The 18,910-nt window shown below is 44.2% G+C and overlaps 1 protein-coding gene across 1 annotated transcript; it reads right to left on the bottom strand.

Annotated features, from left to right (window-relative positions):
• Positions 1-1,457: 1,457 nt before the first annotated feature.
• LOC308299037 (histone-lysine N-methyltransferase PRDM9-like) lies at positions 1,458-6,700 on the bottom strand. Its single transcript, XM_080742764.1, has 9 exons — positions 6,602-6,700; positions 5,463-5,592; positions 5,098-5,268; positions 4,781-4,885; positions 4,405-4,538; positions 4,114-4,257; positions 3,407-3,474; positions 3,099-3,289; positions 1,458-2,997 (listed from the first exon to the last, which is right to left on the bottom strand). The coding sequence occupies exons 1-9, from the start codon at positions 6,614-6,616 to the stop codon at positions 1,955-1,957; spliced, it is 2,001 nt and encodes a 666-aa protein (XP_080598890.1). The 5' UTR covers positions 6,617-6,700; the 3' UTR covers positions 1,458-1,954.
• Between the last annotated feature and the right edge of the window lie 12,210 nt (positions 6,701-18,910).

The following is an 18,910-nucleotide window of genomic DNA, read 5'->3' on the forward strand; positions in this document are numbered from 1 at the left end:
GCTAGGGTTCAAGTGGTTAATTTGGAAAAGGAGAAAAAAAAAAGCTTACATCTCACAAAGATTTGGAGGACCCCCTGTTGTAACTCCGAGGACCCCCTAGGACCCCCTGTTGAAGACCCCTGCTATAGAGTGTGTGTTCAGTAACAGTGTTAAATAGCTCTATATTGTGACAAGTAATCGTTGCTATACAGTGTTTGTTCAGTAACAGTGTAGTTAAATAGCTCTAGATTGTGACGGTAATCATTTGTTCATTAACAGTGTAAAATACATTTGGGAAAAAAACATAGATTTCAGGACTCATTGTTAACCACCACCTGTTTATTAAATCATTGTCATGAGGAACTGTACAATAGTTGTGCACGCAAAGTGAATGTCCTCCATAGTAAATCCATTGAGAGGCCCATAAAGACACTTCATTTACTCCAAAAGAGACATTTTGAAACAAAGGGTGGTCTGCATACTGCACACTGTACTCTCTGCTGGGCGCAGCCATGTTTCTCTGATCCCAAGGGGGAAATTCAGTTGAAATTCAGTGTTGAAATGAGTGTATTCTGGAGCCATCTAGTGGATCTGTCACAACCTGTTCATAGATTCCATATAGTTTCATTGTTTGACAGCACAATCATCAGTGTATTTTGGATTCATGTCAATTTGTTTTCAGATATTTAACCACTGTCAATACATCATAAACCTGACTTTTCACTAGTCTGTACTTACTCGTCTTTTTCCCCTCTACACCCCTCTGCTGAAAATAGCCCCTCTACGAGCTCAGGGTTCAAGTTCTTAACCAGGAGAGATAGGAAAATAATCCATAGGCTAGAATTCATGGTGAATCTTATGACCAGACCAGGCTGTAGTGGACTTTTCCCCACACTGTCCACAGCAGTAAGGTCTCTCTCCTGTGTGAATTAGCTGGTGCTGTACGAGGCTGCGTTTTTCACTGAACCTTTTCTCACACTGGACACAGCAGTATGGCTTCTCTCCAGTGTGAACTCTGACAGACACCAGAGAATTCACACTGGAGAAAATCTTTACTTCTGTGACCAGTGTGGGAAGAGATTCATTCGATTGTCTCACCTCAAACGACACGAGAGAATTCACACCCCACCGGAGAGAAGCCTTTCGGCTGTGAAACATGTGGGAAGTGTTTTACCACCAATGGAAACTTAAAATCTCACCGGCTCATCCATACCGGAGAGATAGTAGATCGGCTATTTTGGCTCTGGATGGGGAAAAAAGAACTCATCCTGTCCAGTGCCAATCAGCTCTGTTTTACTAAGCACATACTAGTGATTGATGACTTCCAAACTTTATCAAAGTGCTCTGAAGCGGGGACCCCGAACATCAACATCACATTGCTGCAGATTCATCGCTTTTCATAGATTTCAGGACTCAGGATTGTAAACCACCCCCTGTTTATTAAATGTTATGTTACATGTCAAACCTACACACGGCTATCCTATGCACTCCATAGTAATCACATAAATACAGAGCTATTGGAATCAGGTGCGCCCCAATAATTAATTAATCCATGTCCCGATACTATACATTCTTTGGGGCAGTATTGAACAGTATTGTAAAATGAACAGTAGGTCTATATTGTTTTAACATTAGGCTATACAAAATATATATGTAGGCTATTAGCCTATATAGGTCTACCCTGACCTAAATAGCCTATAGAATCAACCTTGCCTGTCAACAGGCATAACAAACTATTTTGCCATTTTTTCTACAAGCTCGCAGTGTGAGCTTGTATATCTGCTATGTTTCAATAATCTGCTATGCACAATATAATAATATATAAACTCAAGGAGAACAATGTTTTCTCACTGTAAACAAACCAACATAAAGTTTAAGTATATAGAGGGTATCTTCACATCTCTAACGTGCCAATTTAAGGACTTTTTAATACCACATGCCATGAGTGTGTTTCATTGACACTGTCATTGTGGCTTCAGGTGAGAGGAGGCTTCTCTCGAGTGTGGACACGCTGGTGTTTCTTCAGGGTACCTGCCTCAGCAAAGCTCTTGCCACAAACGCCACAAGGGAAAGGCTTTTCCCCCGTGTGGACACGCTGGTGTCTGTTCAAGTCAGCTGCCGCACCGAAGCTCTTGTCGCACTGGTCACAGTGGTGTGGTTTCTCTCCACTGTGGACAAGCTGGTGTCTCTTCAGGGCAGATGGCCCGTTGCAGCGCCTTCCACAGACCTCACAGGGGTATGGCCCCCCTCCGACGTGAACGAACTGGTGCGTCCTCAGGGTCTGTGGCGCGGCGAAGCGCCTGCCACACAAGTCGCAGGGGAAAGGCTTTTGTCCACTGTGCACGCGGAGGTGTAGAGTCAGCTTGGCTGCTTGGCTGAACGTCTTGCCACACTGTTTACAGCAGTACGGTTTCTCTCCGCTGTGGACAAGCAGGTGTACCTGTAGGCAGCTTGAATCTCTGAATGTCTTGTCACAGTGTTTGCAGCAGAAAGGCTTCTCTCCAGTGTGCACGCGCTGGTGTCCCTTCAGTTGCCCTGACTGACTGAAGCTCCTGTCGCAGAGGTCACAGCGGAAAGGCCTTTCCCCCGTGTGGACGCGCTGGTGTTGCTGCAGATGACATGGCCGACAGAAACTCCTCCCACATTCTGTGCAGCCGAAGGGTCTTTCCCCAGTATGGACACGCGCGTGGCTCTTCAGCTTATGTGACTTGCTGAACCTCTTTCCACATTCTTCACAGTGGAAACGTTTCCCTCCGGTGCGTTCAGAGTCTCCTCCTTGTTGGTGTTTGCTGCTGCTGCTGGGACTCTGCTGCTCCTGCTGCTGACTGGCTGCTGCAGCCCGGGGGATCTGTCCGCTGCGCAGCATCTCATAGTAGAGCTCGTTGTGGCTCCGTTTCAGGTGCTTGTGGAGGTAGAGCTCAGAGGTGAAGGCGAACGGACACTCTGGGCAGCAGAAAGCCTGGGTCTGGGTCTGAGAAGACCGCAGACTGGGTCCTGGGGAAGACTGCGGGCTCTGTCCTGGGAAAGGGAAAATGAAAAATAAACCAAACTGTCAATTCCGTCAACTTTTACGACACTGCATAATGTTCCCTTAACAGACGCGACAGATAAACGGATACCTTTAGCGGAACTCTTCTGGTCCCACATCTTATCAAAGACGATTCCCAGCTCCTTGGCGTAATCGTCTCCGTACCAGACGAGCAATTCTTCTCCTTTGCTCACAGAGCGGCAACAACGGTACACGACTGCTTGTCGAAACTGGAAAGCTATCAGGTTCTGTTCCCCCTCGTGACGAGCACAGTTGACATACCTGACAAACACGCACGCACACAGTATCAGAGTTATCGGTATATAGAAAGCTGCCGCAGGCGTATACGTCACAAGGAAAATACAAGTAAATAATGCCAAGCGCTTTATTTCAAATCACCTCATCCAGTTGGACTTCCTCACGTCTTTGGCATCAATGTAGACGTGACCCTTTTTCTTTTTTCGAAGCTAAAGAAGAAAAACAAAATCATCACGTATCCCCGAGTATACTGACAGAAAGAAAGAAACATTTGTTTGTATCAACCTGCATACTGATTGAAGATACATTATGTAGGACTGAAAAACATGGCTACCATAGGATTATGTATTCACATCCCATTTCATTTAAAGGACAACTTTAGTTTTTTACATCAAGGGTTCATATTTTAGATTGTAATGAAAGAATCTAAAATATGAGTGTTAAAATTAGTTCATTTACTTCTTTCTATAGTTTTACAGATTCTTATTTCAGTGGCTGGGGGCATGAGTACAAGTGGCTAAATAAGTCAATTTACACAGAATAATCCCATTCCCAAGATACAACGCAACCTTTCATGGTTGGATGTGAAGTGTTAGAAGTGCTACTGTAAATAGCAATAAAGAAACTGCTGGATTATTGTGTCTAAAAAGACATATTTAGCCACTTGTACGCATGCCCCACATTTTAGCACGGTAAAACAATTAGAACGAAGCAAATGAAAACATTTTAACACTCACTTTTTCTTTTCTCTATTACAATCTAAAATATGAACCCTTGTTGTAAAAAAACAAAGTTGTCCTTTAAAAGGCGTTTCATACATGTATCCGACATCACACAAGTGCACTCACCACCCAGGAGTAGCCACTCTCTTCAGCGTCCTCTTTGTTCACCACCTCTCCTTGATAAGGGCCGAAGTGAACTCCGACATGGAGAGGCCATTTTCCCTGGTAAAACACCCCGAGACCCGCTTTTGGAATGTGTGACCGTTTGATCTGAAAACACACACAAACACACACAAACACACACAAACACACACACACACACACACACACACACAATGAGACATGACATGACTGACTGACGTTATATAGATTATACAGTATTATGTGATACACGCTTATATGTACACGTAGTTTTACCTCAAAATGATTTGGCAAGGTCTTCCTGGCTCTGTCAGGAACTCCAAGCGGTATATTAGGAGGACCGAGCCTGAAGACAGGAGGTCCATGTTCCTCACAGTAGGAAAGGAAAAAATCCTGACACAGGTCACAGTCTGGAGAGAGACAGACAGACAGACAGACAGACAGACAGACGGGCACGCACGCACAGGCAAGGACAGAGGTGAACAGTTGTTGTGCAACTAAAACGAAAAGTATTCAATAGTTAAAGAACTATAATAGAGATGGATTTGACAAGTGTAATCACACATCAAAGCGTGACCCAGCGTAACTAAAAATAAACAGTCCAAGAAAAGAGAGACGTTCAGTATAGCATAGAAGTGGTATCTCTACTTACAGAAGTATTCGTCATCTTCTGGCTCGTACTCTTCTGTGTAATCCACGTTCGGTAGGTTTCTGAGCTGACGATCACTGGTGGGCACTGCTCCTGTTTTCTGTCGACCTGAAACAAACACACACACACACACACACACACACACACACACACACACACACACACACACACACACACACACACACACACACACACACACACACACACACACAATTAATGCATGTTTTTTTGTGAGGGTACCTAGCCTCGGAGACAAGGGGAGAACATGCACACAGAAAGGCCCTTTGGCCTAGGGCTATGGCAACAGCATAGAATATTACCAGAGGGGGTCCACTCCTTGTCTCCCTCTTTCTCCTCCTCTTCCTCTCGCTCACTCTGCCGAGCTGAGGAGGAGGAGGTACGGGCCGGTGGGCCCATCTTGCTGCCACTCTGCCGAGCTGAGGAGCAGGTACTGCAACTCTTCATGAACGCTGGCGGGTCCGACTTGAGACCTGATGGATAAGATTACGACCACATTTAATCGCTGGTATGGATTTTAAACATACATCCTTGTGACTAACTGAATTAGAGTTAGTGTATGTCTAATAGTACAACTACAGTCCTTTAACAAAACAAATTATGTTTTGTGTATATAATAATGAGGCCTATTAGCTGTTCAAGAAAACACCACGCTGCATTGTGTTACCTATGGACATCTTAAACAGGTGGTTGCTTTTCAGGTTACTGCATCTTATTTTCTCGATGTCCGTCAGCTGCTCCCACTGTCTCTGGGTGAAATGGGGACGCAAGTCGTCAAACTTCCAGTCCAGCTGGTCCTGTAATGTAATCACACGTGGATGGAGAGGGGAGGATGTCACTTTTTGTAGCTGTGGGCTGTTACCTTACAGTGGTTCTCAACCTTTTCAGGGCGTGACCCCCCCAAATAACCATAATCGAACTGGGGACCCCAAAACGTGTGAAAATAGCAGATCTACGTGCTCAATACTCACGTTGTGAGTATGTAGATCGGCTATTTTCACCATTTCTGCCTCTAATATTTGACAATTTGGCCACTGTTTAATTTGTCATTTTATTGGTATTAAAACGTCTTAAATTGTCAGTTTAGAAATGTGATAGGCTGATTGACATCTAGACGTACTGCAAATACACAATGAAACAGAGATGCTACCTTTAAATGCATTTAAATCTGAGTTTCCATTTGCCTTATACAATTTCAATTGTACTGAGAATAAACAATGGTGCTATTTTGTTCAAAAACCTCTATACCCTGTAAATATACACAATGACACAATGCAACATAGCTCTGTTTCCATAATGCTGTGATAGACAGACAGACAGACAGACAGACAGACAGACAGACAGACAGACAGACAGACAGACAGACAGACAGACAGACAGACAGACAGACAGACAGACAGACAGACAGACAGACAGATAGATAGATAGATAGATAGATAGACAGACAGACAGACAGACAGACAGACAGACAGACAGACAGACAGACAGACAGACAGATAGATAGATAGATAGATAGATACACAGACAGACAGACAGACAGACAGACAGACAGACAGACAGACAGACAGACAGATAGATACACAGACAGACAGACAGACAGACAGACAGACAGACAGACAGACAGACAGACAGACAGACAGACAGACAGACAGACAGACAGATAGATAGATACCTTTATTATCCCAATGGGGAAAATGTGTTGCCCAGAGGCAGCACAGCAGTAGGTTATTTACAAAGTTACAGAGAAGTATGAAAAAGATAAAAAAAAGACTGTGTTATGTTCCCCCCTGTTCAACTGTTTCTCACCTTTTGTGCTGCCATGTTTATTGTGTGTTGTGTTGTCTTGTCTTGTCTCGTCTCCGTGCTGTTGTCGACAGAGAACAGCTGTGTGTGTTGTGTGTTTGTTGTTGCCTTGGTCGCTGTGAGGCGGGAAGCGGACTTTAAACAATGAACTACGTCATAGGGGTGTAATGACGCTTCTCGACCACAACGTGGGGGTCTACGGCCGTGGCGGCGCTGTTGCCTTGGTTCCCCTCACTGCCTCTCTTTGTTCTCAGCTCGTTGTCTCAAGTCAAGAGAGGTCACCACTTCCGTCGCCCTGTGTTGTTTACATTCTGACACAGGATGAACCTAGATGCGACTTTGTTTATTTCATAATGGGCACGGCAAGTAAACTTGCTGTCCGGCTGCCTCGCGGATTACATTACGGTTCGATTACTTTCCGGTTTCACTTTTATATTTTTGGACGACATTATGGGCTGGATTTAAACTGTTTATGTCACATTCAGTGTTGGATTGAGGCACTCAGGGACAGGGGGAGCAGCGCCTGGCAGGTAAAATGCATTTTCTTGACCACAGAATCGCCACTAAACACACGTAATATAGTGTGTGTGTGTGTGTGTGTGTGTGTGTGTGTGTGTGTGTGTGTGTGTGTGTGTGTGTGTGTCTGTGTCTGTGTCTGTCTGTCTGTCTGTCTGTCTGTCTGTCTGTCTGTGTGTGTGTGTGTGTGTGTGTGTGTGTGTGTCTCTGTCTGTCTGTCTGTCTGTCTGTCTGTCTGTCTGTCTGTCTGTCTGTCTGTGTGTGTGTGTGTGTGTGTGTGTGTGTGTGTGTGTGTGTGTGTGTGTTACAATGGCAGATATTTTACAATGGACATAATTGGGAGGAATGCTAATTTAATTCGGCGTTAAAAGGCGTTTAATGGCTCCACATGGGGCATGAATAGATCACCTTCTCACCACGATATGCTAAAGTTTAATGTTGATCTGGGCTGTAACGACTGTATTCACAAAATACATGCAACTAAAGACATGGTTTCTCAAAGCACAAGGCTGTGGTAGGAGTACTGCCACTCTCCACGAGTGGTTACGGGGTTCAACTCCCTGCATGGCCCTGCTTACGGTCACCGTTGCCTTGTTGTATGTTTAAATTAAATGTCAAATTATTCAGAATCTAAAAAAAGAAGCGTAAACAAGCTGTGTTCATATTACCACAGAAAAATCTAGGGCAGAGAAGTGAGTCACAAACACAGTAGTGCACATAGAACTCAAAATATCTTATTGCCAGACCCATGAAATGGGTAGGGCCTACATAAGCAAATGTCTGTCGGTCCGGGTTTTCTATATAAAGGGTATATATGATGATGACATGATGATGACATGCCTACAAAAGGCATGATGTCATAAATGATGATGACAGACAGGGGGTCTGGCACAACCAGGTTGACCTGGTCTAGTTATTTATAAGAACATGTCCAGTCATCCCTTACCAAATGTTTCTTTTTTTGTTTCTTTTTTGCCAATGCGTTTGTAAATCTCACAGGGAATGACATTCAGTTTCCCCAACAAGGGACATCTGACAGCTGCCACTCAAACCCTCTACAATTGGTAAAAGGTACTTATAATGTGCATACTTGATACAGTCTATTCCCCCCACTCTATCAAATGTCTTTGCCAAAAAATAGCCGATCTACAAGCTGTGAGCTTGTAGATCTGCTATTTTTTGGCAAAAATAATCGTGATATGAACACCTCAACTGAACAACAGAAGCTTATATAAACTACTTTGTACCTGCTAGTGATGACCAGGTCTATCCTTCAAATTGTTCCGAATCTGACATCAGTGAAGACAGCGATGGCTGGGAGGAGACCAGGGAAGACCAGCCCGCTTTAAACAAACTGAACTCTCATGAGACAGAGAATATGGAAGGACGGCGCTTGTCTTTGAGCAACGAGCTGTCCCGGGACTCCTCATCACAACAAACTCCACCCACAAGCAGTCAGACAGGAAGCAAATGCTTTAGTTGTACAAAGTGTGACATGGTCTTTCTTTACCCGACTCACCTGAGACGACACATGAGGGTTCATACTGGCCAGAAACGCTTTGCTTGTAGCCAGTGCGGCCGAGCCTTTCGTTACAGGGGGCTTCTGAAAGAACACATGAGCATTCATAGAGGTGACAAACGCTTTATCTGCAGCGAGTGTGGTAAAGTATTTATTCAAGTGAGTGACCTGAGAGAACACCTGGTTAGTCACGCAGGTGGAAACCCCTTTAGCTGTACAGAGTGTGGCAAAGGCTTCAGTTACTTGAATCATCTGAGACGACACATGAGGTTTCATACATGTGAAAAACCCTTTATATGTCACCAGTGTGGCCGAGTCTTTGATGACAGGAGCCTCCTGAAAGAACACATGAGCTCTCATTTAGGCGAACAGCGCTTTACCTGCACCGTGTGTGGCGAAGGATTTGCTTGGCGGAGTGACCTTAAACAACACACAACGCAAGCTCACGCGGTTGAAAATCGCTGCGCCGAGTGTGGCAGAGTCTTTGTGCACCGGGGTAATCTGAAACGACACATGAGGCGTCATGCGGGCAGTGAACGCTATACGTGTGACGTGTGCGGCAAAGGATTCATTTACGTGAGTAAATTGAGACAACACCTGGTTGCTCATGCAGGTGAAAATCCCTTTAGTTGTACAGAATGTGGGGAACCCTTTGTTGAGTGTGATCGTCTGAGACGACACATGGCGGCTCACACGTTAGTAAAACCGTTTACGTGCTACGAATGTAGCCGCGTCTTTGACGACAGGAGCCTCCTGAAAGAACACGTCATGAGCTCTCATAGAGATGAACCATGCTATACGTGTACTGAGTGTGGCAAAGGATTTGTTCACGTGAGTGTGCTGAAACAGCACCTGGTTCATCATCATGCAGGTAAAAAAAACATTAATTGTACAGAATGTGGCAAAAGCTTTGATACAATAACTCATCTGACACAACACATGAAGGTTCATACCGGAGAAAAACCCTTTAATTGTCACCAGTGTAACCAAGTCTTTGATGACAGGAGCCTCCTGAAGGAACACGTGAGCTCTCATATCAAAGGCTTTGGTTTGAGTCCAACATCGCTACAGATTGAAGAGGAACAGCAAGAGGAATCACTTCAGAGACCAGAGGAGGAGGAGGATGCTCGGTCAACATCGACATTAGCAGAGAAAAGAGAAGATGATGGCAAAGAAAACAGAGAGACAGAGCCTCAAGCCAGCACCTCAACTGAACACATGGAAACACAAGCTGGTATAAACTACTGTGTGCCATCATCGCAACCAGCTGGTGAAGACCAGCTCCGACCTTCAACTCCACCCGCGAGCGGTCAGACAGGAAAGAAATGCTATAGTTGTACAGAGTGTGACAAAGTCTTTGTTTACCTGGATCAACTGAAACGACACATGAGCATTCATACAGGCGAACATCGCTATGCTTGTACCGACTGTGGTAAAGGATTTATTAGAGTGCGTGATCTGAGAGATCACCTGGTTACTCATGCAGGACGAAACGCCATCAGCTGTACAGAATGTGGAAAACCCTTTGCTAAACAAAAGTATCTCATACAACACATGAAGGCTCATACATGTGAAAAACCCTTTATTTGTTACACATGTAGCCAGGTCTTTGATGACAGGAGCCTCCTGAAAGAACACATGAGCTCTCATAGAGATGGAACACACTATGCCTGTAGTGATTGTGATATAGGATTTAACTTTTTGAGTGAGCTGAGACATCACTTGATTTATGAACATGCAGGGGAAAACCCCTTAAGTTGCAGCGAATGTGGCAAACCCTATGATAGAATAAAATATCTGAAACGACACATGAACACACATGACGTGTCCGGAGAAAAAACATTTCGTTGTTACCAGTGTGCCCAAGTCTTTGATCACAGGAGCCTCCTGAAAGAACACGTGAGCTCTCACATCAAAGGCTTTGGTTTGAAACCAGAACCTCTACAGATTAACGAGGAACAGCAGGAGGAGCTACTTCAAAGACCAGTGGAGGCTGCTGGGTCAACGTTGACATCGCTAGCAGTGAAACGTGAAGAGGATGACAATGGAAACAGAGACACGGAGCCTCTGGCCAGCACCTCAACTGAACACATGAGCATTCATACAGGCGACAAGATCTTTACCTGTTCCGAGTGTGGTACAGTATTTATTACAGTGGGTGAGCTGAGAAACCACCTGGCTACTCATGCAGGAGGAAACCCCATCCGTTGTACAGACTGTGGAGAACCCTTCGTCGGCAAACTCCCCTTGAGTAAACTGAGACGACACATGTGGGTTCATACTTGCGAAAAACCCTTTACCTGTTTCGACTGCGGCCAAGTCTTTGATGCCAGGAGCCTCCTGAAAGAACACATGATGAGCTCTCATATGGGTGAACAACAATGCTCCACCGGTGTGAGAACCCTGAAACAAAAAACCAGGGCTCATGTAGGTAGACCCCAGACGAAAGTCCATACTTGTACCGAGTGTGGCAGAGGCTTTAGTGGAACGCGTGCTCTGATGCGACACATGGTTGCTCATAAAGGTTCAAAAACCTTGACTGGTGCAGTTGATAGCTATACCTGTTCCGAGTGTGGGAAAGGATTTATTTATGTGAGTTTGCTGAAATGTCACATGCTTACTCATGCAGGTGAAAACCCCATGTGTTGCACGGAATGTGGAAAAGTCTTTGTTAAATTGATTCATCTGACAAAACACATGAGAGCTCATACAGGGGAGAAACCCTTCAGCTGTTTCCACTGTGAACGAGTCTTTGATGACAGGAGCCGTCTGAAAGAACATGTGCGCTCTCATTTAGGTGAAAGCGGCTTTACATGTACTGACTGTGGTAAAGTATTTTATGACAAATATTGCCTGCAACGACACGTGAATGCTCAAACGTGTGGTGCAAAACGCTGCACTTGCTCTGTGTGTGGCAAAGTCTTACGTAAAATGGGTAATCTGAAGCGACACATGAGTACTCATAGAGGTTCAAAAACCGTGTCCAGTACAGTTGATAGCAAAGGCTTTGATTTGGAACCAGAGCCCTTACAGATTCAAGAGGAACAGCAAGAGGAATCACTTCAGAGACCAGAGGAGGCTGCTGGGTCAACATTGACATCACTAGCAGTGCAACGTGAAGATGGTGGCAATGAAAACAGAGACACAGAGCCTCTAGCCAGCACCTCAACTGAACACATGAAAACACAAGCTGATACAAACGACGAGCTCCATTCTTCAAATTGTTCTGAATCGGACATCACTGTAGACAGTGATGACTGGGAGGAGCCCGGGGAAGATCAGCCCGCTTTAAACAAACTAAACCTGCAAGGACGACGCTTGTCTTTGAGAAACAAGTTGGCCCGGGACTCCTCATCATCACGACAAACTCCACCCACGAGCAGTCAGACAGGAAACGAGTGCTTTAGCTGCATAGAGTGCGAGAACGTCTATGTTGTCCTGTCTCACCTGAAAGAACACATGAAAGTTCACACGGGGAAAAAAGCCGTTAAATGTCCCGAGTGCAGCCAAGTCTTTTATCACAGGAGCCATCTGGAAGAACACATGAGAGTTCATAGAGGGGAAAAGCTCATTGTCTGCTCGGAATGTGCTAGAGTTTTTCTTTCTTTGAGTCACCTGAAAGACCACATGGTCAGCTACCATAGAGGTACAAACCCTATTAGGTGTACAGAGTGTGGCAAACCCTATGCTTGCATATCTGATCTGAAACGACACATGAGGCGTCATACAGGAGAAAGACCATTTAGCTGTAACCAGTGCAGCCAGGTCTTTGATGACAGGAGCCTCCTGAAAGAACATGTGAGCTCTCATAGAGATGAAAAACTCTTTGCCTGTGTGGAGTGTGGTAAAGTATGTGTTCATACGAGTGCCCTGAAACTACACATGAAGACTCATATAGACAAACGCTGCGCATGCAGCGACTGCGGCAGAGTCTTTGCTGGACCGGGTCGTCTGAAGCAACACATGATCACTCACACAAAAGAAACCTCCACCAGTACAGTTAATAGCTATACGTGCACTGACTGTGGCAAAGTCTTAAGTTCGACGGATTATCTGAAGCGACACGTGAACACTCACGCAGGTTCAAAAACCTCGACGAGTGCGGCCAATAGCAAAGGCTTCGGTTTGGAACCAGAACCTCTAAGGATGGAAGAGGAATCGCTTCAAAGACCAGATGAGGATGCTGGGTCGTCATCATCGCAACAAACTCCACCCACGAGCAGTCAGACAGAGAACAAATGCTTTAGTTGTACACAGTGTGACAAAGTCTTTGCTTACCCGACTCAACTGAAACGACACATGAGGGTTCATAGAGGCTTTGCTTGTAGCCAGTGCGGCCAAGACTTTCGTTACAGGGGGCATCTGAAAGCACACATGAGAATTCATACAGCTGACAAACGTTTTATCTGCGACTGTGGCAAAGTATTTATTCAAGTGAGTGACCTGAGACACCACCTGGTTTCTCATGCAGGAGAGAACCCCTTCACATGTACAGAGTGTGGAAAAGTCTTTGATTACAAAGGTAGTCTGAAATCACACCTGATTCTTCATACAGGAGAAAAACCCTTTAGTTGCTGCCGGTGCAGTCAGGTCTTTGATGACAGGAGCCTCCTGAAAGAACACATGAGCTCTCATGGAGATGAAAACCTCATGGCCTGCACATTGCCCGAGTGCGCTAAAGTATTTGTTGCTATGAATGCCCTGAAATCACACATGATGTCTCACGCTGTCTAAACAAACTGAACTCGAAGCTGTTCCAAGACCTGAAATCATCAAAGCAAACTCCATCCGTGAGGACACACACAGGGAACGAAAGATGAAAATTAACATTAACACCTGGTTAGTCATTAACACCTGGTTAGTTTTCAGGAGAGAAACCCTTTAATTGTTTACCCGACTATTGAATGCTTTAAACGTTGAAAAATAGCAGATATACAAGCTCACAGCGCGGCACCGAGTGCCGCGCTGCGAGCTTGTAGATCTGCTATTTTTGAAAAAGTCGTGAAAATCTGTGACTGTTTTAACCAGTGAAAAATAGCAGATATACAAGCTCACAGCGCGGCACCGAGTGCCGCGCTGCGAGCTTGTAGATCTGCTATTTTTGAAAAAGTCGTGAAGCGATCGTTTGTAACTCAAATTTTGCTTCTGGGTGGTCCCTGGAACTAGATATTTTGAAATGGGGGTCCGTGGCCAAATAAATTTCATTTTGGGGGTCCTTCACATAAAAAGGTTTGAGAACCACTGAGTCTCTCGAGAACAGACTAACTGAGCTCCAGTTAAAGGACAACTTTGTTTTTTTACAACAAGGGTTCATATTTTAGATTGTAATTAGAGAAAAGAAAAAGTGAGTGTTAAAATGTTTCCATTTGCTTCGTTCTATTGTTTTATCACGTTTACCGTGCTAAAATGTGGGGCATGCATACGCATGGGGGCATGCGTACAAGTGGCTAAATATGTATTTTAAGACACAATAAGCCAGCAGTTTCTTTATTGCTATTTACAGTAACACTTCTAGCCCCCATAAGTCACATCCAACCATGAAAAGTTGCGTTGTATCTTGGGAATGGGCTTATTCTGTGTAAAATGACCTATTTAGCCACTTGTACGCATGCCCCCAACCACTGAAATAAGAATCTCTAAAACAATAGAAAGAAGTAAATTAAATAATTTTAACACTCATCTTTTACATTCTTTAATTACAATCTAAAATATGAACCCTTGTTGTAAAAAAAATAAAGTTGTCCTTTAAGTGAAAAGGACCTTTTCTTTGACGATGGCTGGCCAGATTGCTGACATAGAAACATAGGTATTTTCCACAAGTCTTAGAAGGATTCAAAAGACACTTATAGAATGGGGTCAAAATTCTAATTTTCACGATGTTTCAAAAATAGCAGATCTACAAGCTCGCAGCGCGGCACTCGGTGCCGCGCTGTGAGCTTGTATATCTGCTATTGTTTTATATTTAAAGCATAAAATATTGCGTCATAATGTGTTCAGGCCTAAATGAGTTAAAGAGGAACAGGAAGAAGAGCTACTGCAAAGACCGTGAAGATGATGACGATGAAAACAGAGACACAGAGCCTCTAGCCAGCACCTCAACTGAACACATGAAAACACAAGCTGATTTAAACTACTGGGTACCATCATCACAACCGCCTAGTGACGACCAGCTCCTCTCTTGTTCTGAGCAACGAGCTGTCCCGGGACTCGTCGTCACAACAAACTCCAGCCACGAGCAGTCAGACAGGAAAGAAATGCTTTAGTTGTACAGAGTGTGACAAAGTCTTTTTTTACAGGTCTAACCTGGAACAGCACATGAACCGAGTGTGGCAAAAGATGTAGTCAGATACATGACCTGAGAAAACACCTGGTTACTCATGCAGGAGGAAAGCCCATTAGATGTACAGATTGTGGCAAATTCTTTAGTTCCTTGACGATGCTGAGACGACACATGAGGGTTCATACATGTGTAAAACCCTTTAGTTGTTACCAGTGCAGTGAACTCTTAGATGACAGGAGCCTCCTGAAAGAACACGTCATGAGCTCTCATAGAGATGAAACATGCTATACGTGTGCTGAGTGTGGCAAAGGATTTCATTACATGAGTGTGCTGAAAAATCACTTGGTGATTTTGACACCGTGTCATGGCGGTCGGGCCTCTCACAGTCTTAAAACTGTTGTCCACAGCGTCATGGCGGTCGGGCCTCTCGCAGTCTTAAAACTTGTCCACAGTGTCATGGCGGTCGGGCCTCTCGCAGTTTTAAAGTGTCATGGCGGTCGGGCCTCTCGCAGTCTTAAAACTGTTGTCTGCGAGAGGCCCGACTGCGAGAGGCCCGACCGCGGCACCGAGTGCCGCGCTGCGAGCTTGTAGATCTGCTATTTTTGAAAAGTCGTCAAAACTGTTCATACATGTGTAAAACCCTTTAGTTGTTACCAGTGCAGTGAACTCTTAGATGACAGGAGCCTCCTGAAAGAACACGTCATGAGCTCTCATAGAGATGAAACATGCTATACGTGTGCTGAGTGTGGCAAAGGATTTCATTACATGAGTGTGCTGAAAAATCACTTGGTGATTTTGACACCGTGTCATGGCGGTCGGGCCTCTCACAGTCTTAAAACTGTTGTCCACAGCGTCATGGCGGTCGGGCCTCTCGCAGTCTTAAAACTTGTCCACAGTGTCATGGCGGTCGGGCCTCTCGCAGTCTTAGAGTGTCATGGCGGTCGGGCCTCTCGCAGTCTTAAAACTGTTGCCTGCGAGAGGCCCGACTGCGAGAGGCCCGACCGCGGCACCGAGTGCCGCGCTGCGAGCTTGTAGATCTGCTATTTTTGAAAAGTCGTCAAAACTGTGTGCAAATCTTTGAATATGTGTATTTTCAAAGTGAACGTTTAATGTGGTTCATGTCATGGACATTGAGTGATGGCACGGTGATGGCATATGTATTTTGAGATGGGGGTCCGCGACCAAATACATGTAATCCTGGGGGTCCTTGACATGAAAAAGTTTGAGAACCACTGATTTAGAAGACATTGATAGAACGGTGTCAAAATATTCACAGAGTACCTGAGACGAATAACAGTATAGAATTTTTTGGAATACATATTTTTTTGGATTTACCAGACTGTAAACCACCATCTTATAGTCATTTTTAATCTGTTAAATTGTTAATGCAATCCCCCCTCATTTTGTTTAATTGTCGATTTTGATATTGCTTGTACGGACTTATACTGTTGTTCCACAAACTGCTGCAGATATACTGTTTTTCCACCGTAACGACGGGGCGCTGTTACTAAAACTAATTCTGCATAGGTATTGTAATGGTTAAAGAAAGACACAGAGTGTAACAAAGGCATTTAATGAGGGTCAGGGGGGGTTTGATATGTTTGGTGTTGCTGAACTGTCTGTGGATTTCACTGTAGACTTGCTGGTCCCATTGTACACCTACAAATGAAAAGATAAAACACATTAGTTCTGGGAGTCAACAGTAGAAGTATACTTTGAATTGACAAGTAGAATGGCAAGATGTGTGAAGGGAATGTAAAGCTGTGATAAACTTACCTTTGTCTGTTCTCCTCCTCCCAGGGTGGTGTTCGGGCAAAAGAGTTCCCTCCGGGAACACTCACCCTATTTATAGTCCTGGGAGGATGAAGCCAAGTGGGTAGTGGATAGAGGGGAGATTGAGAATGATTCTAATGCATTTACTAATGTATGGTGGGTGTCTACATATAGTAGTGGGCATAGCGGTAAATGATAATATGAATTAAAGGAGCATATCCCTGTGCTAGTGTTTTAGGTACATTGGTATTGTGTTTTATGGGGAGGGAATGTATTGGAGTACCTGGGAAATGGTATGGGCCAGTTAGGGAGTAGGGGCCCACCATATAAAAAGGAGTCAGTCTGTGTGTTTCGGATGAGATGACAGGTACAGAGGAGACTGTCGGAAAAAGTTGAAAAAAGTTTGTAAAAAAATGAAATAAACATGATTGAAGGTCGCCACTGGACTGGACTCCATTGATTTGCTGCCAAGGCCGCTCGGCAATCTTTACATCCACTTGCCGTAAGTATTATGTCTTATAATTCCTAATATATATGAGTGAAGTAAAAAAATATAATTCAACAAAATGAGAGAGGAGTACATTAAGACTTTAAGAGTTTAAAAACTTCTAGTGTGTGGTTTACAGTCTGGTAAATCAAAAACATATCTTTATCCAAAAATACGGACTTAGACTGTTATTCGTACTGTCGAGGAACTTTCCAAAACAGCAGATCTACAAGCTCTCACTGTGAGCTTGTATCCGGCGGTCTGGGGACCACGCAAGGGTCGCGGATCGCGTCCCAGGGGGTCCCCAGGAAAAGTAGTTAACATAGCGTCACATTCATTTGAACCACTGTATCCGTTTGTATGTTGGCTATTCAAAAACAGCAGATCTACGAGGTCACCCAGAAAATGCACACGCGCCAAGCGGAATTCGAACCCCCACCTCCAGGAGCGTAGCCACTACACCATGTCGTCCCTGCGACAAGTAGCAGATGAACAAGCTTCCAGCTGCGAGCTCGTAGATCTGCCATTTTTTTAATTATCTTGAACATTTGTGCAAGTCTTTGAATATTTTTGAACCGATTCTATAAATAATGTCTTCTATATCAGTGGTTCTCAAACTTTTTCATGTCAAGGACCCCCAAAATGACATGTATTTGGCCAGGGACCAGCCAGAAGCAAATAATTGAGTTACAAATGTTGGCTTTTAAAATATATATTTTCTAAAACTTACAAAAAAGAATTCTCCAAAACAGCAGATCTACAAGCTCACGAGGCATCTTCTCACCAACACATCTGCAGTGGGATTTGAACCCGGGCCCTCAAATTCAGAGTCCAGGAGTGTAACCGCTGCACCATGCCATCCCTGTTTACATCAGCACATCTCCAACCTCACAGCTGCGAGCTTGTAGATCTGCAATTTTTTTTTTAATAGTGAAAATTTGAATTTTGACCCGATTCTATAAGTGTCTTTTGAATCCTTCTAAGATTTTTGGAAAAACCCTATGTTTTTATGTCAGCCATCGTCAAAGAAAAGGTCCTTTTGACTCAACTGGAGCTCAGTTAGTCTGTTCTTGAGAGACTACTATGTCAGTGGTGCTCAAACCTTTTCATTTGAAGGGCCCCCAAAATGATATTTATTTGGCTACGGACCCCCATTTCAAAATATCTAGTTCCAGGGACCACCCAGAAGCAAAATTAGATTCACAAACGTTCGCTCGAAAAATACATATATTCAAAGATTTGCACAGATTTTCACGACTTTCTTTCAAAAATAGCCGATCTACAAGCTCACAGTTCATCACAATCTGTAGGTTGTCTATTTTCCAACAGCTTTATAGAGCAGCGTTTGGTTCAAGTGATTCTGATGTTACAGCTTAACTAAGGGGTAGGGCTTGTAGATCAACTAGTTTCAAATAGCGGATGTATTGTGATTCTGATCAGATATCAACTCGTTTTGCTGGGGACCCCCTGAAACCCCTTCAGACTGCTGGGGGTCCCCGGCCAGAGCCCACTTTGAGAACCACTGCATGGTTGAGACATATCACATTATTCGTAACATCAATGATATCATATTCTAACGCCACAATCCCGTCAATGTATTCTCTTTTCTTGCATTTTCTCTCTCGCTTTTTTCACTTGAATCTGGCTATTGTAATCTGTACATCAATCAGGTGTGATTTCCTCTGCTTATGTTTATAAGTATTATATTGTCGTTGTCGGGTGGAAACCTTGATGTCC

The sequence above is a fragment of the Nannobrachium achirus genome (genome assembly GCF_963921795.1).
Source record: "Nannobrachium achirus genome assembly, chromosome: 15".
In the NCBI taxonomy this organism is placed as follows: domain Eukaryota; kingdom Metazoa; phylum Chordata; class Actinopteri; order Myctophiformes; family Myctophidae; genus Nannobrachium; species Nannobrachium achirus.